Source organism: Athene noctua, chromosome 9, assembly GCF_965140245.1.
Source record: "Athene noctua chromosome 9, bAthNoc1.hap1.1, whole genome shotgun sequence".
NCBI lineage: Eukaryota > Metazoa > Chordata > Aves > Strigiformes > Strigidae > Athene > Athene noctua.
In genome coordinates, this window is record NC_134045.1 from 23,534,315 (window position 1) to 23,559,515 (window position 25,201).

Below are 25,201 nucleotides of genomic sequence, written 5' to 3' on the forward strand. Positions count from 1 at the left end.
CAGGCCCCGAGGGAATGGCCTCAAGCTGCCCAGGGCAGGGTCAGGCTGGCTCTGAGGAAGGATTTCTGTGCAGAAGGGGCTGTTGGGCCTTGGAATGGGCTGCCCAGGGCAGGGGGGAGTCCCCGGGATCCCTGGAGGGGTTGAAGAGTCGGGCTGAGCCAGCACTGAGGGATCTGGGGAGTTGGGAACGATCAGGGTGAGGGTCATGGTTGGGCTGGAGGAGCTTCAAGGTCCTTTCCAAACTAGTTGATTCTGTGATCCAGTGAACACTTCCTTCTTTCTCATTATATTTTAGCAGACAAAAGTGCAAATATAATACAGCAATACCTGCTGCACCGATTTTTCAAAAACATTAATGCAAGGCTTTTCCATGCTCCAAAAGCAAGGACTCAAGTGAGATTTGTAGTGGGTTTGAAAAAGGAAAATACCAAGAGGTTTTACATGAGCATTTCTGAGGGTGAAAAAGACACATATTTTTGAAATACAATTGTAAGATTGCTGTTTTTCTAATGTACTTGACCAAAAATTTACCTTCATTTGGTACTTCTTCCCAGGTATTTTGGTACTGAGCTATATACAGTAGTACTATGACAAAGTGCAGCTCCTTTCAGAGACACAGTTTATACAGGTTTATTATCAAAATAATAATGGTATGGCTTGAGTACTTCCCATTCAGGTTACCACTGAATTGAAACTGATTGAGAGAATTTTACTCACCTTTTAATAGATACCTCCAACCCATATGCACATAACAGATGTCCAGAACTCACAGTGACTCAGGTTTGGAATATATGGCAATAAGCAAGACAACTGATCATCTAGGTAACTTTGCATTGTTCTGTGCTGAGTGAATTTGTTTTACAAGGGACATTCTCATTTAAATACAGACACTGCAAAATATTACATCTCTTTACAGGTGAGGAACACTTGCCCTTCGTTTTCATAATATTTAATTAAAGCTTGCTATTTTGCTGGAATTGAGACACCAAGGAAAGAACCTGCTCTGAGGCTTTAATTTGTTTAGTCCCCAGGTACGCTGCACTATTACTGGCTGTATCCTCTAAGAAATACCGGTAGTTTACCATCATGCCACAGGAAGCAGCAATGCCCCGAGGGCTTGTGTCCGCCATCCAGTTGATCCGCCACATCACAGACCCATTCTGCAGATGAAAATTTGCTACTGGATTAAGAGCATAGCCACGATGTTTCTCTCCATACAAATACCACGCACAGAGTCTCATAAACGGTGAATGGAGCACTTTGACTAATTTTTCTGATCTCACCCACTCATTGTTATTTAAGAGTTTCTTTAGTGTTTCAGTAGTAGAGTCTCCTGTGATCTTAGAGATTTCTTGCCATTCTGATTCTGTAAAAAGTCCATTTCTTTCTAGTTCTTTTGTTTGCGAGGAAAGGAGACCAACAACCCATTTTGTGAATCCTGGGATAGGTGAAAGAGTAGAAAAAGCTTTTATCTGAGGAAGTTCTTTCTGCAGACAAAAGGAGAGAAAAAAAAATTATGAGTTTTGTCATGACTGACAATGAGATACCCTTTACTTGATGTCAAGTGAAGACTAGGGATTCTGAAAACTAACTGATACACATAGACCAAAAAAAAAAAAAAAAAAAAAAAATCACCCTGCCAGTAATAGGTTAGTCACTAGAAAGCACTTGGAGCACAAAGAAAATTTTAACTCTGACTGAATTACAGTCCACACACACGCTCTATACAAAAGTACTTATGCAGTACTTACCAACACTACATTCTCATATATCATTTTATAGGCAGAAATAAACAAATATAATTACATGCCATAAAGAAGTTACTCTGAGGAATAATTTAAAAAAAAAAACCAAAACATACAAGTTTTCAAAACCTTTTAAATATCATTTATTTTTCATATGTAACTATCTTTTTTTTTAAATCAAGAGCAGTTTACTATTTCATTCTATTGTAAGAAGAGGTACGATTTTCGGATTTTAAGGGAAAGAAGTATTTCCTGAAGTTATAAAAGCAGTTCTTTATACAGACCAGCTATTTTTCATGCTATTCCCAAACTATGAACTACACAGATAAAATAGCAAGATAAGAAATACATACTTGCAGTAAAAAAAAAAAAAAATCTCACAGCTTAATATTTGTTTTAATAAAACAAAACAACTTCTCTACTCCTACTAATATGTGAGTAAAAACTGTTAACTGTGTAATCATGTAAAGAAAAATATATGCAAGGAAAACTGTGTGTTAGTTCTGGGGCGCACCAACGTGAACAGAGAAGGTTGTTAAACTCAGTGTCACTTGGAATTAACAAAAATTACATCAGTCAACCCTGCTGAAGGAGTAGGGGGGCAAGGAACAGAGGGAAGACAGAGTTGAACTGAAACAACCACAGTGTTGTTTTAATTACTGCTCATATAGGAAGAAGTGGCAAGAACCAAGACATTTATCAACATTACAGAAGCATCTTAACGTCAACAGAAAATTGTCTTTAAATGAGTACAAAATGCAGGTTTTTTCTACTTTGAGCATTACTGAGATAACCATTAAAAAGCCATCATTGCTCAGATGCTGCCTTACACCAGCAAACGTTAATGGAAGGCACGCTGCTACCTGGTGTGAACCGCACCTGCACTGCTGCACCCTCAGGTACCGCCGGGCTCCACACAACGCTCCGCCTGCCTTCTGTTTGGGAGGATGCAGAAGCCAGGGAACGTGGGCCTGACACACCTCCCTCACAGGCTGGAGCCAACCACCCTTTCTAGGAACTTCGATAACTGCAATAATATTCAGGTGGTTATTTACATCTTTTTCCTTCCCACGCAGAGCTTCCCAACTGGCTTCCTGCTGTTCTGCTGGCTCCTGGCTCTACGATACACCAGCCAGCTCAAATCTATCACCTCTTCAGTTTTGTGACTTAGAACTACATAAACTAGATAGCCTCACTTGCTCCCCTCACCTGAGCTTCTCTGACTTACACAGATAGATAATTCTTTTGGGACCAGACAGGAACAAGTAAGGCAGACCAAGTTACAGAGAAACACATTTCATCTCCTTAGAGGACTGGAGAATGAAAACAGCAAATTTTATGAAAACACTAAGTTCTGTATGTTATTGAAAAAACCAACCATTTCTATAATCAGAGCACCCAGGAGTTCTCGACTGTGTCCCATCCTCAACTGCTACAACTACCACGGGCAGATAGTGCAACACTACTTGACCTACTGTGACTTTTTCAAGTCTCCACTAAAGGACACAATGATATTTTATTTTTAAGAGTAATTCTGAAGCATAAATCCGTAACAAGATCCATGAAATACAACTATCAGGTTTCATCACATATGAATTTCATAAAAGGATAAATATTCTTTGTAAAACTATGGAAAGAGATGTCTGTGGAAGGCAGTATTCTGCTGATATTTTACACCTCTGTACAATTTTACACAATACAGCATTTCTAAAAGCAAAATTAGGGTTGTGCTCTTACTGTGGACCATGGCTACAAGAGGCATGGATATAGAAAATATGGTTTAATTAAAAGAATATTTCTTGGAGTAGACAGTTTAGCCTTTTTAGAAAAGTCTCTCCTTTGCTTCTGAAAAAGAGAGCAATGACCACAATTTAAAAAATTTAAAAAAAAAAAAAAATATATATATATATATATATATATTTGGGGCAGAAAAAGGGCAAAAAAGAGAAGAGAACAAGGCAATTCTATAGAGTTCAAAAATCTTTCCCTTCCCAACTCTCTTCTACTTCCCCACGGGTACAAACAGTATTTATGCACGTATCAATTCAAAATAACTTCATAAAATTTGACTACAGAATCAAATGCAGTCACTACATCTTCCTTTAGTCACCTTTTATCCGCCTCCTTATAGTGTTTCTCAACCAAGAAGTGTATCTAATCATCACATCTGGAATCCACTTTTCTGTAAAGCAGCGGGATCTTAATTAGTACGGTAGAGTTATGCTCCGATGCCCCCTTGTAAGCTACTTTCCTTGACTTAACACTAGCTCCCACTGAAGACAACACTGCTAGCACAAAACCACAAATCTCCTGGAGAAGTACGAGGCAGAAAGATGGCACAGACACGAATTTTTAAAGGCCACTGGAAAAATACTACAAGATATTTGTTCCAAGAAAAAAGGTGATAGCTTTCAGTTTTGTCAAGATGGTAACGAGCAGCATGACTTGCTACCTTCATTTCTGCATCAGCACACTGAAAGCTGGCCAGTGGTGACTCTACTGTGACTGGCTGTAGCTGAGGGGCTGGGACAGCCTGCTGACAAGAAACCTGACCTTTTGCATGTCAGCTCTTACTGCTGTTAGATGAATTTCTGCCCAGAACAGAGGGCCACAACTCCCTTCTGAAGATTCAATGACCTAGTAACCTTCTGCCTGTCCACACAATAATGATGGATGACAACTCAGCAACTGTCTAGGATGTGATAGACCTGCAAATGAACCTTAAGGTGCAGAAACACAAACCTGTAATCTATAATGAGAAGTACCCTTGTCGTGTCAGCATCCTTAAGCAACAGCAAGGCCCCCCCCACCCCCCCCCAATGGATTTCAAAACAGGGTTTCGTTCTTCTGTGTCTTCATTCCTGTTGTGCTTTAAAGTTCCTCTTTAGTCCACAACACAGAGAACACAAGAGAGAGGGATAAATCGGTAAAAGTTTTCAAATTAATGACCCATCAATGAGAAATCCTACATGTGCTGCTAGAGGGAGTACAGATGTTACTATTGTGCAGTGGGAGTGAAACAGAAGAAAAAAAAAAGAGAGAGAAAAAGGAGGTTGTTAAAGGCTATTTTCCTCTAGGTATGAATTCAAGGAATACAGGATGTGTTTCTTTTTGACCCAAAAATGGGATTACATTCCTTAAAGGTTTTCTCTTTTTCCTAAATATATTACTCATGCTATAAATGATAGTGCCTTTGAGAACATATTGCTTAGGTCTCTTTCATGAATTCTGCACAGATATTTGGGGTTAACACCCGAGAGGGGAAGAAGGAAGGTAACGTTGAAATTTGAGAAGCAGAAACTCTTCTTTCAAGTAAAACTGATTGGACCAAGAGAAAAGGCTGCTTACTCCAAAGTCAAGTCTGTAAGTCCTCTGCACCATGTCTGCTAAGAAAGCACAGTGTCTGAAAATACTCTTTTGCTACTGAACAGAGCTAACAAACAGGGCTTTTCACACCCATTGCTTCCGTAGGGTAACAATTCCAATCTCATCTCCCATCCTTCAAAGCCAAGAGGGTACCCATCCACATTCCACAATGAAAAATGTGAGAATGAACTATTTCTTCCTGTATTTCTGCATTAATAATAACCACTGCAGAGTTCCTAATTCAGTAACTGACATTTTTCTTCCTTGTGGTGTTGACTGCTCTTTGATTATCATTCACTTTCAGGAGTGACCTGTTCACAAATCCCAACCCAAAATACTTATCAGGAAGTTAGTAGTTCCTACTCTATTAATAAATACAGAATGGGAAATTGTGCATATTTTTTACTTCTTAGGACAGATAAGACATGGGAAAGTGACCCCATTTTGAAGCTACAGTACAGACTGCTACATATCTGATAAATGCTTGAGTTTAGGAGCTTATCTGCGGCTGCCATTTCTTGTAGAAAAATAAATAGATGCAGGGAAGTGTGCACATTTATGTTGTTGCTAAACTGATGTGCTAGTTTCTAAGGCTATTGGTGGAAATCCATTAATGTTTATTTTCTTGTCAGAAACCCACACACCATTAAGAAACAGCTGCTCATTTTGTTTTGGGGTAGATTTCTGGGTTTGGTTGGCTTTTAGTTGGGTTTTTTTTCACTGCAGAAGAGTGCAGATTTCTCCCATTATCCGTATCTCATCTGACACTGTCTTGCACTTTGAAAGCTGTAGTCCAAGGTCACATTTTTCATCAATGAAAGCAAAGTCTGTTTTGGAAATTATGATCTCCCCAGGTCACCTAGATCAAATTAAGGTAGCAATTATCAACAGCCCAACCAGAAAGCTAAAATCTGCCACCAATTGTTAAGCATTCTATTGAGTCACATAGTAGCTATCAGTTTTCTTACTCAAATGCCACAGGCTATAAAATTCTAAGCAGTTTTCTCAAAGGCTTCACCACAGTTATCTGTGTCTGTCATCTGCAGTCTGAATTGCTATGATGTACCTTCTGCAGAGCTACAGACCATTTAGAGTGGCTATAAACACATTCTGAATTAAATGTCTGTCTAATGAGAAATCTATCTGTCTACACATGCACCAGTACCTATCAGCTTGCTAGAAATGCATCTGCCTGCTTCTCTTCCAGCACCCAATTCAGGGTTTGTTTGTTTTCTTACTAGCTGTCTAAAACTCTTTCAAAATCCAGTTCATTTCTGGGAACAATGCAAGCTTAAATTTAAGAAACATGAGAGATTATTTCCGGTGTCTGCTCCGTGCTTCATATACATTAATATAACCAAGAGACTACACAGAAAGCATAGGTAGCCTGTTCTCAGATTTGTACAGGGAGAACTGCAACCACAGTAGTATCAGTGAACTAACTAATTCACCCCACTGCTTACCCAAACAGGAGATGCTCAGATAACAACAGACACCTGTTTACAAAACCGTTCTATGTTACTGATGTAGCAAATTTTTGTCAAGCAACTACCAAAAAAAGAAAAGTCTCCTATTTAGAGCAGCATACTTTCTCTCAGGACTTGTGACAGAAGTTACACCCCTCAGGTCCTATTCTGATCTCCATTATATCCTCCCCTTTCCCCAATTATATTACAATACTTGTGGCAAATGCCAGGTCATAATGTCTAGGTAGAGATTAAAGATTCAAACTGCTAACTGTGCACATATAAAGAGATGAAACTGAGGACCCATTTCTGTGACTCAACTTCATACGTTCTCCATCTGCTTAAATTAGTGAAAGACTCCAAAGCAGGGGCCATTAACTTCTATGCAGTGCCTCAAACTAACAGTGCTTAACACAGAGGGTTGTAATCTTCACCAGAGCCTCTACCGCTGCAGTTTTCGTAACAGTCCTAATAAAAATCCATTTGGAAGAAATACTTTCATGAGGGAATCCATACTTGACATTCTTTGAAGGTGAGATGTGCTACCCTACACACGTTCATGTTGAGCACTACGTGTGACCACTTCAGGCAAATTAGCAAGATTTCTAAAAAATTAAGCTCTATCTTAATTGTCCATTAACGAGATTTTAAGGTACTAATGGAACTTATAGACGTAACTTTTTAGTGTAGATACCTGCTAGATCAACATTTCAGTACAGTTTTAAAAAATCTTGCCAAATCAAGGCTTTAACGGTGGAAAAAAAGTGTGGCTATTAGCATATTTCTAACTTAGTGCATGTCTTTTTCTGATCTAATGATACACATTCATGACAGGTCCAATTTGGAGTTTTTCTGATGGAGAATGACAGCTGAGAATTCAGTTTTGAGGTTACAATGGCACTTACAAGTAGAAGTGTCAGAGCAGGTTAAGTTAAGGAAAAGTCAGATAAAGGATTTTTACTAGACGATAAAAAGTTTTAGGAGTTTGCAGTACCTTGAGAAAATACAAATCAAGTAACATCCTGGAGACCAAACAAATGTCCACAAAAGTTAACTCAAATAAATGGCAAGATGTAAAAGTGTATTAATCATCCATGATGCAAATATAATGAAATTCAAAATCCTCAACCCCTACAAATGGCTGTCTCTTCCCAAAGCATTTTATTATCAGTTAATTTAAAGAGACTCTACTTGTGTAAGCTGGAACACTTGGTGGTTTAGCAGCACTTTAAATAAAGATTTGTTTATTGCAAAGCCATGCAAAGGTTATATGAAAAAATCCTCTTCCTATCAGAGACCTCAAGTATCTATTTTTACAAAGGCTGCTGGAAGCTTTAATGAGATGTAATTTTTGACCCAGAATTTTTTTGCTGAGGCTATATTGTTTCAGCTGCTGTCACCAAGTCAACTCAGCACTACTACTGTACCATTTGTCCCTTTTAAAGTAAGTGACTATAATGCTTCTCCTAAGAATTATGTCCAACCTGAACAAAGACAACCTTGGAAAGTCCTTTGCTTTACCACCTGACCAGAGAGAAAGAGAACACATGTATGTAATTAATGCATTGAAGTAGAACTTCCAGAATTCTGGAAGACAGCTAAAAGAGGCTGCCTGCTGCTGTATTACTCATCATATGCCCTGCCTTTGCCCTGAACAATCTAACTTTGTAGAAATTTCACAGTGTAAATACCTTGAAGTTGAAATACACAGGGCTTCTCTCCACTGCAAGGCAAAGTCCACAAAGATGGGAGTCACAACATTTACAACAAAAGCTGAATGAGTAGGCATTTATAGAAGTGAATCAAATAATTCTGATAACAACAGTATGATGATTTAGGGTCATTTCACAGATGTACAATACATAATGGGAGATGGTTCTTGCAAAATTCAAGAACAATACTTTGGAATAAAGAGGAAGAAAGCACAAAAGAGTGGGAAGAAAAGAAAATTAAAAAATATTAACAACATCTAAGAGTGGAAGAAAAACTATTAGAGAACAACATCAATCATGGATAAATACTCCTGGATTATCCATTTTATCTTTTTTAGTCCTACAGTGGTACCCCAACAAGGTTTGTCATCAAGAGAAGGAATGGTGTAGAGACAATCCATGGAGGTTGTTGTACCTTTTATATATATGTAGTTACGGAATAAATATAAATAGGCAGTTCAAGTTTTGCTACAACTTCGTAGTCAACTAAGCACACTTCCAATTCACCATATAAAACCTTACTACTAACAGCACATTTTTCATAACATCTTAAAGCAGTGTATGAAATTTAAGTAGGGTGGAAGACCTCCATCTTCGGCATCGCATGGAAAGCACTTAGCTTTCAATATTAAATAAGTTATTTAACCTTGAGGCAATAATTTTATGATTAGACTGTATTTAAAGGCATCTCAGCCAAAGTGTTTCCTATTTGTCATGTATTTGATGAACACCGAAGGGCTGGATTTTGCAACACTGAAATGTAGAAACTTCATAGACTCATAGAATGGTTTGTGTTGGAAGGGACCTAAAGATCCTCCAGTCCCAACCCCCTGCCACGGGCAGGGACACCTTCCACTAGCCCAGGTTGCCCAAAGCCCCGTCCAACCTGGCCTTGAACCCTTCCAGGGAGGGGGCAGCCACAGCTTCTCTGGGAAACCTCTGCCAGGGCCTCACCCCCCTCACAGGGAAGAATTTCTTCCTTGTATCTAATCTGAATCTCCCCTCTTTTAGTTTATAACCCCTACTCCTCATCCTATCCCTACACCCCTGATGACGAGTCCCCCCCCCTTTCCTGCAGCCCCTTTCAGCCCTGCGAGGCCGCTCTAAGGTCTCCACGCAGCCTTCTCTTCTCCAGCTGAACCCCCCAACTCTCTCAGCCTGTCCTCACAGGGGGGGCTCCAGCCCCTGAGCATCTCCGTGGCCTCCTCTGGACCTGCTCGAGCAGGTCTGTGTCCTTCTGCTGTTGGTGCCCCAGAGCTGGACCCAGCACTGCAGGGGGGTCTCATGAGAGCAGAGCAGAGGGAGAGAATCCCCCCCTCGTCCTGCTGCCCACCCTGCTCTGGGTGCAGCCCAGGACACGGTTGGCTTTCTGGTCTGTGAGTGCACATTGCTGGCTCACAGTCAGTTCATCCATTAATACCCCCAAGTCCTTCTCCATAGGGCTGCTCTCGATCCGCTCATTGCCCAGCCTGTATTTCTGCTGGGGATTGCCCTGACCCATATTGTAATTATAAATAAGAAATACATTCTTCTGTGGGAAACTTAAAATTTTAGTTGCACATAGGTTATCTAAGTATGGTATGTCTATTTTCATTTATAACTCGTAACTTTTCTGGAGTTGTAAGCAATTTAGTATACGTTATCAATAGGGTTACTTTATGAGAGCAACTCAATTATCCAGAAATTATTTTTCAGATATGAAAGCAGATAACTGCATGAATTCATTCCAATTTCCTCTCAGTCAAGATCAGACAGATGGCACAGCCTAATTATACCTGGACTACTGCACTTTAGACAATTAATCTGAAAGCCATTCCGAAAGCAAGAAGCAACAAAATTCAGCCAAAATATCCACTAAAATTAAGATAAAATAAAAAACTTCAGGACAGCCAGTTATGATTCAGTAGTTGACTAATCAATCATTTCGTAGTAGTAGAAATTTGGTGCATCCAATTTTATGTTATTTTTGTACGTAGAACTGAAGTTCTAAATCACAGACAATTTTCCAGACATCATTACTAATCCAGATGTTGGAACAATTAATAGAAACACAAGAAGCTATCACTACCTTTAAGAAGTAGCTTTGTTAATCATTTAAGTAGTAAAGACTATTAACTAAAATAATGTACTCAACACAGAAATGTGACTCTTTCATACCACTCTGTATGTAAATTAATGAATTTTCATTCCTTTCTCCAGTTACTTGGAAGAAGGTTCTACAAGGAGTCCTAAAACTATTAACAATAATCCCACAGTATGTAATGATATTATATAAATTCATAGAACTGACTTGCATAAAGTTACCGATTCCTGTGACTTTCAAATGTTAAAGACAACTTCTTTACTATACTGCAAGAAAAAACCCTTTTTTTTTAAAAAATAGACATATTCAAAGCATGCAAATTGCATACATAACCAGTGGCAATTCAATACAACAAACATGAAAATGAGTTAATTAACGTACAGATAGTATTTTTGTTACTGGAACAGCTATAAGATTTTCAGAAAGGAGCAGGTAGGTACATCGAAGAGAGAAAATGTTGATCAGGGCCTGGAAGGGAGCCTGTTAGCATGCATTAAGAACGTCCCACCCACTCAGCTGAGACACAGTAGTGAATCATACAATACACTACATTGCAAAATACAGCTATATTAAAGCTACCTTCAACAAAATGGACGCATTTGACTGTCAGGCAACCTATGCAATGATTAGGCAAACACAAGTAATTCATGCCAACTATGTAACAGTAACTACACCGCAGACATTAACCAACAGCAGAAAATGTTCTTCCAACTCTTTACTCGCTTTCAAAGGCTGATCTGGGAAGAAGCTACAAATGTAGGGGAAGACCTAGCAGCTCCTTGCATTGAGCAATGACATAAAATGGAAATGAAAACAGCAATGTAAAGGGAGCACACTGGCCAAACAGCACCTCAAGCACCCCCTGCCAAACCTACCTGCAGCTCTTTTACAACCCGCTTGATGAGGTAAGTCCCAAGTTCCACACCTTGCAATCCCTGCTGAGTCAAACTGATTGAGTAGAAAATTGCTGTTGTAATTTTGTCTGTATCTTCTGTTTCTAAAGGTGGCACTTCTTTCACTATGGCCTGGGAAAATAAGAATTAAAAAAAAAGAGTTAGTAGTAGCTACCATCACCATGGGGGGTGGGGCCTTTCTTTTTAACTCTCCAATGTGTTAACACATTTCCCCTCTGTTTTATTCATTACCCTCTGTGAGAAACAACAAAAATCTAATCAAAACGTTGAAAGAAGAGCTGCTTATCCATTAGCAAGTACAGGAAGTAATTGTAACATGGCTTAAAACTTTCAGAAGCAATCACAACTGCGCTGAAGTTTTAATCTCATTTATTATCTTATATATTTCTTACCTTTTCCTATTTTTCTTGCACTTAAGCAAAATCCCAAAATTTCAGTTTACATAATACAGGATATATACAGATTATCCCTGTAATTTTTGTGTCAATTCTCTCATCTCTTAAAAAAAATGAAACCAAACCAAATATTGCCAAATTACAAGGAATTACAGATTTTAACATAAGTACAATGCAATTTGAGCATCTTGCTGTGTACTAAATGCATCAGTGACTGTACCTGGATGCTGCTGGAGATATCACTGGTTAGTGCAACATGCAAGACTATCAATGGTTCTCCTGGGATTGCACAGTGAGAAAAAAAGTAGCATCTTCTATATGACCCAACTCGACGCTTCATATCAACCCAGTTTCTAACAGGATGCACAGCTTCAGAACTCAATGAAAAAATAAAAAGAAGTAAAATTATTTTTTTTTTTCCAGTTAAAAATAGAGGTCAGCTACCAACCTCAGTACTTTTCCCATTGATGTCAGTGACAAAACTTTCCAATCAAAAAAGGAGAATCAGGCTGCATGTGAAAAAAGTAAAATTCATCAGCAAACTGTGACAAAATAGATTGTAAAGGTGTACCTCATACCCACTCTCTCTAGTTTTCTTTGGGACATGCTTATTACGTATCTGAGATTTCACTTGCATTTACTGTTCAGTAGTGGATAGCAGATTGAGATAACAAAGTCACTGAATGAATATGAATACAGGAATGAGCTTTTCCAAGCTACAGAGAGTCTGTCAGCGCTCCCACAGCCATGTCTTCAACTAATTATTCAAAATATTCTTTTCTCTATTATATTGAAAGTCTAGTGTGTTTGACAAGGTACCTTGAAGATTAAGTAAAATATTACTAATTATTTTTATTTTGAAGCTAGCTTGTGTAAGATCTCTTTGCCTCATCAAGTCACGTACTTTCAGAACTCTTTAGAGATTCATTTTTCTTTGAGATTTTTATATGATAAGCTTTTTATATGACAAAATGCCACACAACATAACCTTGATTCAGTCATCTTCATCATTACAACTTTCAAATATTTGACAGAAATTCAGAAGCAAATGTTGTAGATTTTTAAGGAATGCTTATAAAAAAGGTGCTCTCTTCACAAACTGTTTACAAGTGATTCTGTGCACCTTAACAATTCTGGCCAGGAAAGGGAGTCTCAGTACATGAGAAGTAAAACATGGTCTTGAGTGCTGGGCACCCCATGCTGGATTGGACTTAAATACTGATTCCCCACCAACACTGCTGGTGCAAAATGAGGGGAGAAGAAGGTGACAGCAGTGATGGAGGCAGCAGCACCTGTGCAAGGAAAGGAGTGTGAGAAAGCAGTGCTGCAAGAATCGGGGTTTGTAGGAAAAGTAACAGCAGCACCTCTGGGAATGTGGGAAGGGCAACTGAGAAGACTGAAAGAAAAGACAGCAGTCTATAAGTGAGCTAAAGGATCAAATTAAGGGACAAATGATCCCCTTTACTGTTTACTTAATTCAGTTTTTAAAAGTGTGCTCTTTACTGTGTTAAATACAACTGTTCCTTAATTATACTTTGCCCATGGTTGAGTATTGAAAAGTAGAACCTTGAAAATAGTGGATCTGTGCAGTCACAAGCCATTTATTTCATCACCTTTTCATCAAGGATCATTAGCAACTTTTAGCACTTACTCACTAATTTTCTGGAGTACCTCACAAGGTGATTGCCAAGTGACCCGCTCCAAGTTTAGGAATCCTGTGGAGAACCACTCTGAAAGCATGCTCTTCAGCACTCCGCTCATTTCCTGCACACAGAAGAAAAATGGATTTATCTGCTAAAATAACCTAGGTAGAACATACAACTGTGAGTAAAAATAACCTTGATTATTTCAAACTACAACACCGGGAAGTTCCAAGGAAACTAATCTGTTTGAGAAAATTAACCACGTAATAGTTCAGCTTTCCTCACACAAGACTAAAACAATGAAAATGTTTGACATTGTCTATAGTAAACTGCAGACAGGGAAAAGGAAGATAATGCAAAACAACATATATGAAAAACAGTAAATAAAAGTGTTTGAGCAGTCTTGACCGTAAGGCTGCAGTTGCATAGGTGCTCAGATTTAAATACCATGAAAAAAAGTTATGGGAACTTGATGTAAATAAGGACTTGAATTTCACTCTAATTTTCTAACATCTGATTCGGAGTATTCAGCAGTACATGCTTTAGGAAGACTATTAATACTAGCTTATTAAGAAAGCTAACTCACCAAATTAAAAATCTTCCAGTTCCTATCTATGTTTTATGAGTCACCTCTACTTTATTAAACATTTTTTCCATTGCTCTTTATGAGAAAGATACAGAATAGCTACTTACTCCTGCACATTCTGCACCATGATTAACACATGGAACTTTCTACTTCTGACAGATTTCCAAGGCACATCACATACATACTGGAGGTGACTGGAACCCATTACAGGCACATTTAGGCACCAGTAAACAATAAAAATGCTTCAGTTTGGACTTTAGCATGGACTGTAGAACTCAGCACAGGAGCTGCACATGCCCGCTCAGGATGATAAATTAGAAAATTAGTATCTTTCAACAGGGTGCAGATAAAACCATAGGCTTTACAGAATTTTTCTTCTCAGTAAGTATGCACCTTTTTGAGCAAGAAAAACAAACGCGGCAGCGGCAGACTACAGAACTCAAATATAACAGATTTGGAACAGTATGATACAGAATTAAAGCCAACTGTAATATCAAATACTTTCAGAAACATTCATCATAATAATAAATTTTATAATCCCTACTAATTTCCTGATGCCTATATTATTAAAGATGTTCCTGTCTAAAATTGTTTTGAGTTTAGATAGTATTCTTGAACTCGGCACAACATGAATATCCCTTAAAGAGATTGTAGAGCTTATTTTTCTTTCTTACCTTTGTACACAGGACACAGTGTGATACCAGCACCAACTTACCAACAGCCTAATCAGAAACATAAACTTACTAACTCAATAATCATTTATTTAAAACCAAAAATACTTCATCTTCTATTCAGGCCTTTATTAAATAGCCACTGCTATAAATAAAATAGACAAAAAGTATGCTCCAATGTACTGTAGCTTGCTATATTTAAGTAAAGCAAGAAAAGAAAGATGTAAAACTATCCAGAAAACACTACTTAAATCATCCTTCCAAAGCTCAGATGTAGTCTCAGGACTTTCATAAAAAAGAAAAAGTATTTCCTATTGTAACCTAACAAAGATGAAAGTCACTGAGGCACTTGTCAAGAGACACACATTACAGAAGGTTCCTGTTGGCCAAAGTAATGGCTACAAGGATTCCAAGACTGAAAAAAAAAAGGACAGTTTTATTCTTTAATTCAATGTACGAAAAAAACTAAAATTTTCAAACTCTGACTATGCTTGCAGCCAACTGTGATCAAACACTTCAATCTACACCAATCCACCCACACTTAGAATTAACTCCTCCCATAAAAACTCCTATAGTTGATGGTAATGACAACAGTCATGAAGTTTTCAGCCTAAATTCCTAAAAAATCCTGGCTTTTCTCCATACCCGAAGTGCAGATTCAAATTCTTTTTCAGTTTCCCTTTTTTTCTCCCTACTCCTTCTACTAAATTGTGTTAGTGAAATACATAGGGTTTTGTTTGGCATCTATCTTTGTTTATGCAGGAATGGCTGCTATACAAATGATCCAGAAGAAAAGTCATTCATCTGCATAGAACAGTTTTCACACATGAAAATTTGATTCTATCTTTCTACTTTTTTTTCAGTAGCATCTTCCAGTATATAAGAAAAGAAGAGCTTAGTTATTGAAGTATAAATTGACATATACTTCAAATGTGAAAATGTCAATTGCATTGTTCCAAACAGGGGGCATCCATGAACTCTTCTATGAGGTTAACCCTCCCAAGATTTGTAAATTTGCTATATAATAAACCGTGTTGAAAGTCTTCTGCCAAATTGTCTTCTGTGAAGTCCTACTTCCACCTGCATGTGTAGTACAAGGCTGAACAAAGCCTGCATATGCTAGTAAAAAATTGTTAACAAATATGAAACTGAAATGACACAAAAAAATAAATTCACCTTAAGTACATTTATAGAGTAAGTAATCTCCAAATGAAATGCAATGGAAGCCACATAATGCATGGCACCGGCATAAAAAGAAACCCCTGAAAAAAATACACACATGTGACTATCTGCAACAAGTACCACTGAAGAACTGAGAAAAATGAAGGATCACACTGGGTGAAATCCACCCTGGGTATGGACAGTCTTCGCAAGTTTTCACTGACACCGTGATTAAAATATTCTTGCCTCCTCTGTCTCAGAGTAACACTATCCTACACAATAGCAAAGGGAGGAAGTAACGTAATAGATGACATTAAAAAGGACCAGATTAGCTATGTCAAAACTTTGCAACTAGGATAATTCAGAGGGACACACACAATATGCCTTCCCCTCCCTAATAAATGCACATTTATAGCAAGTCTGATGATTTGGAGGGCTTACCAAAATCCCATGTTATACCTGTGCTACCTTACTACCTCAGAAGAGCAGAATATTTCTATAATATGGCATTACTGTGAAAAATGCATAATCACTGTTGGCTCAGGGCACCTCAACACTTGTCCCACTCTGACAATACATCATTCAACTGCATTTCGAGTAGCTGTACGCTATACTGGCAAAGCTGTTTTGGCTGAGGCTTCTGGGCTAGCAGATTAAAGAGAAAGCAGCAGGTAAAACAGGCTGCACAGCAAAAGAGCCCAGAATTGTCTGTATTACAGCATCCACAAAAAAGGCTCTTTCTGGCACAGCTAAGTCATGCAGAAATTGCAACTCCTGGGCAGCACGACTGAACAGGTACCAGCCTACAACCTCAAGAAGGCTTGCAGTAGCAACAGTTTTATTGGGAAATGATGAATTTTACTTCAAGTATGCTCTTGCACGCAGATTTGTCCTTTTTTTTCAGTACATTTTTCCTTTCAAACTGTAGAGGTGTAAGTGTCCTTTACAAGTATGTTTTGATTGTTTTGTTTATTCTGGTTTTAAGGTACTTCCCTTTGCGAATCGTTGTTTCTGCACAGCTCTGAAGTTTTTAGAAAATAATCATAAATCGTTTTGGTCAAATATCCCTTGGTGTAGCCAGAGTCTTCAGGATTGTTTGTTTCGTTTTCCTTTGTAAGGGCACACTGTAAACCAGAAAAATAAGCCAGAGTTGTCAGATCTGGGGTCAAACTAACAGATTCCTGTGGCTCTCGTGTCACCCATCTGTTTTTTAGGACACCATTTCAAGCTGCAGTCTAGCAGCTAGGAGGGAAAACTGCTGATGGCTGCGCTCCTCCTAGTCATTATTTTGCACACACTGCTCTGCAGCTATTGGCAGTAACATGGCTCAGATGGCAACGAGTGACTTGGGAGAAAGCCAGTTACACCACGCAGAAGCTGGTAAAAGTGGAAAACACAAGAATCATGCGTTTTGCTTCTCTGAAGCACCTATATACTTAGCAAACATGCTCCATACAACAGGACATAATGATGCCCAACTGAACCGAAGGCTGCTTTTCAAGATGCAGAACGCATTATAGAGCTACTTTAGGTCCGAGATAGAGCTGTATAAAAGCAACGCAATTGTAACCACAGGAGAAAGTGAAGCAGATGTGCTCTCAGTAATGATTCTGGAAGACAGGAATATTGTTTATGGGGAATTACAACTCAGTTCAAATAATCTGTCAGCTGTAAATAATAATGCTCTATAAAACAACAGGGCAGCTTGCAGGCTAAAGAATTAGAATAGTTCCAGTTGGAAGGGACCTACAACGCCCATCTAGTCCAACTGCAACTGTGTATGTTGACAAAACTTCTTAGTGTAAAAAGACATAAAACACTTTATACTACCCAAAACTGTGTTTAGCAAAAATTTGGGTTGTGTTCAATATCATAGTATAGGCTAAATTTCTGAAAGGCTAGACTCCAACAACGACAGCCTCAAGTTAGGTTCTTTTATTTTGTAAATTTAGTGATAAGTAAATTCTTATTTTGATTTCCGAGGCCTTTCTAGTCTAGTAAAAAGAAAAAAAGCACACATTTATTATTCAGTATCCCAATTTTAAATTTGAACAAGACATACTCAGATTAGTAATTAAAATTACCAGCTATACTTCAGTTTCTATTATCCGAGTATAATAAATTGTGATTTTTTTTTTTTTAATTCTATGTTCCTGTTACAAGACAGCAAATTATAGGGTTTTTAATCTTCAAAACAGGTCCTTATTTATTGGGCAACAAATGGGAAAACCTTAAGAAAAACTTAATTCTTTTTCGTAAGAAAAACTGCTTGTCTGATGAGGGAACTATTTCAATTTCCCCTCTCAAACCACTAAAAAATAAAATACCCCTTACAATGAAAATTCATATGCAGATATTTACAGATAAACATAATATGAAACAGCAGTAACTAACACCCCATGCATATCAAACAGATGGCTCAGTTACTGTTAGTTCCTGCTTACATATCCGACAGGGCTACAAGAGAAGTATTCTGCCAGCCTCACAGGAGCCCATTTTTTTTTTTTTGAAGCATTTGAAATTTTTAACCTGGTATGCTTCATTTGGGCATACTAACTTACAGATCTACTCTGGTATTGCCAAGTGTTCAGAGGTGTCTTAACGGGGTTTTTTTACAAATTATCTTCAAAATATACATTCAGAATACCCCTGGTGAGATACTGAAAAATACATCCCTCAGCAAAATGGGATTCAATAGTGTGATACAAATAAAGGGGATTGGTTTTCTGCTTTTTTTATTGCTAACAGTAATTACTGCAGTGGTAATGGTAGTGTTGAGAACTTCCTTGGCTCTTGTGTTTTGTACTGTTTGATGTTTTATACCTAAAGTAATTTTATTTCCCTTCCCCCCCCCCATTTTTGCTCCTTTAGACAGTAAGTAAAGAGTGCTCAAGCATTTTCAAGTGACTTAATCACCTGTATATGTTATTCTACTTAATCTGTTGAGCAAACACAAAATAGAAATGCTTCATCAACCAGTATCTAACAGTCCAAACTGTTTCTGTGTTGATATGTTTTGAGGAAATAGAAAAATATTTCATATTTACAACACAGCAGTGGGTAATCCTTGTTTTAATAGATCTTTCAAAATGCAGAGTAAAAACTAAGGACTGCGTAAGAAATATTTTAGACAGTTTTGGCAAAAACAAAATCCCAGTAGGCCATATAATGCATTCTGCAATTTTCCTCCAGCACCAAGAAGACCCATTTAATTTTATTTTCACATTTCCTTGTCAGTGCAGATACAAATACACAGAAGATACAAAATTCTTGTGGCACATTTGTATTTATGTATGTTAGAATTTAAATCAGATCTACAGTAACGAAATGGCTATACAGGACTTTTGCTAGGTAAATACCAAACACTTTTTCACAGAAAAACTTTGAACTTGCAATTGTTTCTCTAGTTAAGGACTTCTTAGACCTTTAAAGCAAACCATTTCAATATTCAGATTCTCCATATAGCCACTGTTTCCCCTGAGTGACCACAAATATTTATTTCCCCTCCTCAAAAAGCCATGTACAGCCCACATGCAAAACATTCTCCCTTAAAAATGTGTTTCACTTTTTCCGATTCCTCTACTAAAATTGAAACCTTTTTTTTTTTCCTGATTATACACAGAATCACAGAATCATCTAGGTTGGAAGAGAGCTTGAAGATCATCCAGTCCAACTATCAACCCAACATTAACAGTTTCCAACTTCACCATATCCCTCAGCGCTAGGTTGACCTGCGGGAGAGCTGAGCACGCACACGACCAATGTGATCAAGCAATGCCCGTTTATTACAGCTAAGAAAGCCCTTTTATAATGTTCTCCCCCACACGTGAGTAACATGCAGTACAAGTCCTCAAGACTGGACAGTTAACTTAGCCCATGCTTTAAACCTTCTTATGATTGGATAAAAAGTGCCACATCAGCCTTGCCAGGCTTCCTGCCTTGTGTAACTTCCTCTTCCATCCCAACCCATTCCGGGAGTTGTTTGTCTCATCGAGTTTCTCCCCCCTCATTCAGGGTTACGTCCTTATCACATTCTTGCTCAGGCTGAGGCTCTTATCAGTCTTGTTCTCACGCAGGATTGCTCACATGTCTATTCTCTTGCAGAAAGTCCTCTTGAATTTCAACATATCCCTCTTTGTCCATTGTTTTCTAACCATTCCACGTTGACCCTACTCTTAAACACCTCCAGTGTTCAAATCTGTGAGAAAGCTTTAAGAAAAAAATAATTCAAGGAAAAGTCCAACTTTAGGTTCTTGCTGTGTTTAGGAACACCTCCTATGAGGGGAAAAATACCCAAAACAGTTATGGTATTTCTTTTTTTCTTGTAGACCAATACAAGAACAACAAGATTACAGATACATTCCAACCACTACTTAATTATGGAAGCAGCTTTATTTATAAATCAATCTGACAAAAATGATTTTTCATTATCTTTTACCAGCAACTTGAACCTTCCACTGACTTATTCTGAATCATATGGAAAGATTAAGAGTATTTTAAAAGCAACAGTTGAATGATTTACTACCTGAAATAATTATGTCGTGAATTTTTCACCAGAGTCCATATTTCAAATGCTGAAACTGAGTAAGCAAGCAAAACATAGAAAGTCTCAAGAGGAAAATGCTGGCACAGAAAAAGAAGTACTGCAGGTAAAATACTTCCGAACAGTAACAGGAAGAACTACACTCAGGAAACAGATTTTCAACAAATTTCTCTCTGTGCACTGCAAGGGCTCATCAGAATATCAACTCGTTTATGAAGATGATGGAAAACATGCATGTCCTTTGGTGGAAGGAACAGAACACATGAAAAGAACATGAGAGAAGAAAAAATTCAAACAGCATAATAAAAAATAATTGGGCCCAGCTTTACCGTAATTTAACTTTTCAAACAATGTATTATGTGTCAGTACTGTTGTTTTTTTTTAAATGGTCACCTATACATTATCCATGAGGCTTACAACAGTAATAACTGATTCATATATTTAATAGAAAAGAAAACCCATTTCTGGGACAGATTACGAAGAAAAATTTCTCTTCACAATATGCCCTGCACATATTTTTGGCAGACTCTTTGGAAAAAAGGCTGTATAGCTTCAAAAATACAGTTTACCACTAAATTTTTGCCATCTGATTATCAAGAGACTTGTGTCAAGAGTATTCGTCACCTTTTACATATCCACAAGAAGACATTTACTATGTCATAACAACTTGTCACTGAGAATACCTGTAATTTTTCTGCCTTGCTCTAGGTGACGATTCTGCCTTCTAATAACTAACTTAAATATAAACTAAACTTTATTTGCAGCATGTTCCTTCTTTTTGCACAATCCATCATTTTGAGCATTTCCAATACATTTTTCAGGTTTTATGTTCAAGATCTATGGAATTCTTCCAGTAAGGTAGTCACCATTCTTCTCAATTTCTTGTAAGTCAGCTTTTTCAACCCAATTTGCTTTACACTGGATCCTGACACCTAGGGCACTGTGACTTCTGATTTAATAGACACTGCTAAAATAGTTCAGCGACTTCAGTGCCCAGAATCTTTCACAAGTCTAATAATGAGACATGTTTTGGAGTGCAGTGCAGCTAGGCACATGTCACACGGTACATAAAATCAGAATAAGGTAGGCATTCACATTTCTTCATTTACTTTCAGCATCAATTCAACTTAAGAGGTGATTTATGAATGACGACTGAGGGCATTATGAAGATGAGTATATCTGGGAGTAACTGAAGACAACACTACACCAGTTTGCAGCCAATCATCTGCAATCATTAATGATTCAGGAACACTGAAACCAGAGGAGAAAGAATCATCAGGTAATTTACATCTTCTTGTTTTAAAATAATACCTTACGAAATTCAGGTAGACAAGAATTAATCGTATGTAATGGTGAGTCCTGACATGTTAACATCCATCCCAAGTGCCAGAGTTTTTCCTCTACCTTTTTTCATCTCTTTCCTGGAGTTAAGGAAACCAGCAGAGAACCACTCTGAAATTGTTCACTACATGATCCCAAAATATATGTTGGATCACGAGAACAGTTCTCTACTCAAGACTCAGATTCTTTATTAAAAAGAAAAAAAAAACAACAAAAACACACAACACTAACAACCCACCTCCCCCCCCCAATATTCTGCTATATAGTTTTCTCTGTTCTTGACATTTACCCTCAGAACAGGTTATTAAAAAAATCTCACATCTACAGCTTAAGGTATCAAATTAAATACACATGCCCTCACATCACTTCCTCACAAACAACCTGCACCAGCTAGCAATCAGCTCCACTGCAGAGACCGTCAAGGCTTCCTGCGGGTTGGGTGCTCCCTTGAGCGCTTGTAGTTATGCTGACGCTTACTTGCAATAGAAGATTTTCAAGGCAACCAAGATGCTTATGTCTTGCTTCTGAAATAACACTTTTCGCAGACATGCTAGCAAGAACACTAGAATAGCACATAGTTCTGGGTCTTGGTTACCAGGCAAAACAGATAAGAATGACCTAAACGGAACTCCAAAATGAAAGGAAACAGTATCCAGGGTAAATCCTTAAAGTCAATACAGTCGCAAACAAAAACAAATGCAAAGCAGTTGTAGCTTTATCTTTTCTGGACTATGTGCTATTTATTACCAACTCTTATTTTACAATATATCACATTTGAAAAAAAAACAATCAACAGGCACAAAAACAACTACAAGCAGATATGTAGAACTAAGCCCAGTCATGCAATGAACCCAAACATTTCAAAAAATATTTTGAGAAAATGACATAACAGAATGCTTATCACAGCCCTTTTATTGAAGCTTTTAGTTCTGCAGACGGTATTTTCCTACTTTCAAATGTGTTTACTATGTTTCTGAACATATTGCATTATTTGACACATGTACATTCAGCTGTTTCATACATTTCTATCGTGCTAATTTTGCAAATTCAGTCTGCTTTTACATAAGATAGTCCAACTGGATGTGGAATCTTACCAATGCTGTTGCTACTTCAGTTATGCAATGATCATGGTTAACTGACAGTACTGATATAAAAACCATCATTTTCTTGTCAAATTTAATTTGTAACTGAATATCGACAAACAAGTCAGTGGTCAGTGCATCTGACTAACTTGCTGTCTTTCTTCATTGCCTTCCAGGAAGTTGTGTCATCTCCTGCCCACTGTCATCTGCTACATCATTCCTTCCTCCACCTCTCTTCCGTATCACCTCGCTGCACTATGAGGATGTTCCACCTCACCTATTTTCTACACTCTCCTGAGCTAAATCACAACTCATTTCTCCTGTTGATATTCTTCACCATTAGCATGACACAGCTCCTACGTCACTTATGGTCATATTTTGGACTCAGAAATCACACCACTGCACGTCACTCCTGCAGGGAGCTCCTGACACAGCTTGGCAGCCCCAACACCAGCTGCATTACGTCACATTGCATCAGCATGGCCCTTCCTCCACTGCTCTAACTCCAGCCCTTCACAGAATCGCAGAATCATCAAGGTTGGAAAAGACCTTGAAGATCATCCAGTCCAACCGTTAACCTCACACTGACCATTCTCAACTCCACCATACCCCTCAGTACTATGTCAACCCAACTCTTCAGCCCCTCCAGGGATGGGGACTCCCCCCCTGCCCTGGGCAGCCCAATTCAACGCCTAACAACCCATTCTGGAAAGAAATACTTCCTAATATCCAGTCTAAACCTTCCCTGGTGCAGCTTGAGGCCATTACCTCCTGTCCTATCTCTTGTTACTTGGTTAAAGGGACTCACCCCCAGTCTCTGCACCCTCCTTTCAGGTAGTTGTAGAGGGCGATGTGATCTCCCCTCAGCCTATTCTTCTCCAGACTAAATAACCCCCATTCCCTCAGCGGTTCCCCATCAGACCAGTGCTCCACACACTTCACCAGCTTCGCTGCCCTTCTCTTGACACGCTCGAGTCATTCAATAGCCTTTTTCTAGAGGCCCAAAACTGAACCCAGTCATCGAGGTGCGGCCTCACCAGTGCCAAGTACTGGGTAAAATCCATTCCCTGTCCCTAATGGCCACGCTATTGTTGATACAAGCCCTCAGCACAGCCTCCCACTGCCACTTACTTCACCTTGCAAAGCCCACTGCTCAACACCACGAGCCGCTCCCTTCCTGAGCTGTCCGCAAGGCCAGCTCCCACTGGTGCCACCGCCTGTGGGAAGGGGTTCCCTCAGTTCACACCATGGTGACACCAACAGTGAAACAGGCCCATTGGACGCTTTCCAGCCCATCGAGCAGCACCATTAGCAAGAAGCCCCAAGCCAAACCCTCCGGCCTCTCCCCGACTCCCTTTCAGAGCCACCCACCCCCAGCCCAGCCCTCACCTTGACATGAGGCCCGTCCACCGCTTTGGTCGCCAGCCCCTCCACCAGGTCGCTCCTCAGCTCCACCAGGAAGCGCAGCCCGCCCTCCAGGCGGCCCAGGTGCTGGAAGAGACCCCGGTACTGGGGGTTGAGGTAGTAGCGGAGCCGGTCCTCAGCCTGCAGCAGGGCCCCCAGCTCCCTCTGCTGCTCCCGGGCCTGCAGCACCTTGGCGCTGAACTCCGCCACCCGGCCATGGTCCACGCCGAAGTCGCGGGCCAGGCGGGTGAGGAGCTCGGCCCTGGGCGGCCCGGCCTCCAGGCCGCGGTAGTACCGCACGAACTCCGCGCTGCGCAGCTCCGCCGGAGGCGGCGCCTTCTCCTTGGTCTCGTAGGGCGGCAGCGGCGGCACGGAGCGACTCAGCAGCTCCTCCATGCCCGCGACAGAGGCGGTGCTGGAGCCCGCCAGGCCCCGGCGCAGGCCGGCAGCCACCGAGACGCGACGCAGCCCCCGCGGCACCGCCCAGAGCCCACACCCGCGGGGCCGCGGCCTCACCCACGGGCCCAGGCGGCTCATGTCGCCTCTTGCGACAGGCGCGGAACACCCGCCCCCAGGGGACAGGCCGCAGCACCGCCCCCGGGGCCGCAGCGGCCGGATGATTGGCTGACATCACAGACTGCCAGCCCTTCTAGCCAATCGGAAGCGAGAACAGTGTGGCGGGCTTGGGGTGGTGTCGGTCGCCATCTTGAGCGTGGCGTACCGCTGGGCATCCTCACGGCGGCTGCGCCTCTTCCGCGGTGGCTGCTCGGTGCTTTTCTGTCCCTGAGTGCACCTTCCCCTGGCCTTTACTGTACAGCTCGCTGGCACCTATATCTCTCTCAGCTCTCATTCCCATTTTTCCCTTGTGCACCGCAGTTTCCCTCGCAGCCCACCTGCACCTGAGGGAGAGGCCTGAGGTGAGCGTGTTCTAGGCATCACGATAAGACCAGGGCCCTGACAGAGTTTGGATGCCATCAAGGATAGTGGTGGCACCCAAAGAACGTTTGCCCCCATGGTTTTGGGAGGTTAACAGATTTGGGCTCCAGAAAACCTGCGAGCCATCAGAGCGGCTGAGCAGTGAGGGTACAG

At 39.9% G+C, this 25,201-nt stretch overlaps 1 protein-coding gene across 1 annotated transcript; it reads right to left on the bottom strand.

Annotated features, from left to right (window-relative positions):
- Positions 1 to 614: 614 nt before the first annotated feature.
- On the bottom strand, positions 615 to 24,758 carry MLYCD (malonyl-CoA decarboxylase). The gene is given in 6 exon segments (XM_074913168.1): positions 615 to 1,487; positions 11,248 to 11,397; positions 11,902 to 12,058; positions 13,333 to 13,445; positions 24,098 to 24,652; positions 24,654 to 24,758. Coding segments are annotated over 6 exon segments (1,599 nt in total). The 5' UTR covers positions 24,744 to 24,758; the 3' UTR covers positions 615 to 953.
- Between the last annotated feature and the right edge of the window lie 443 nt (positions 24,759 to 25,201).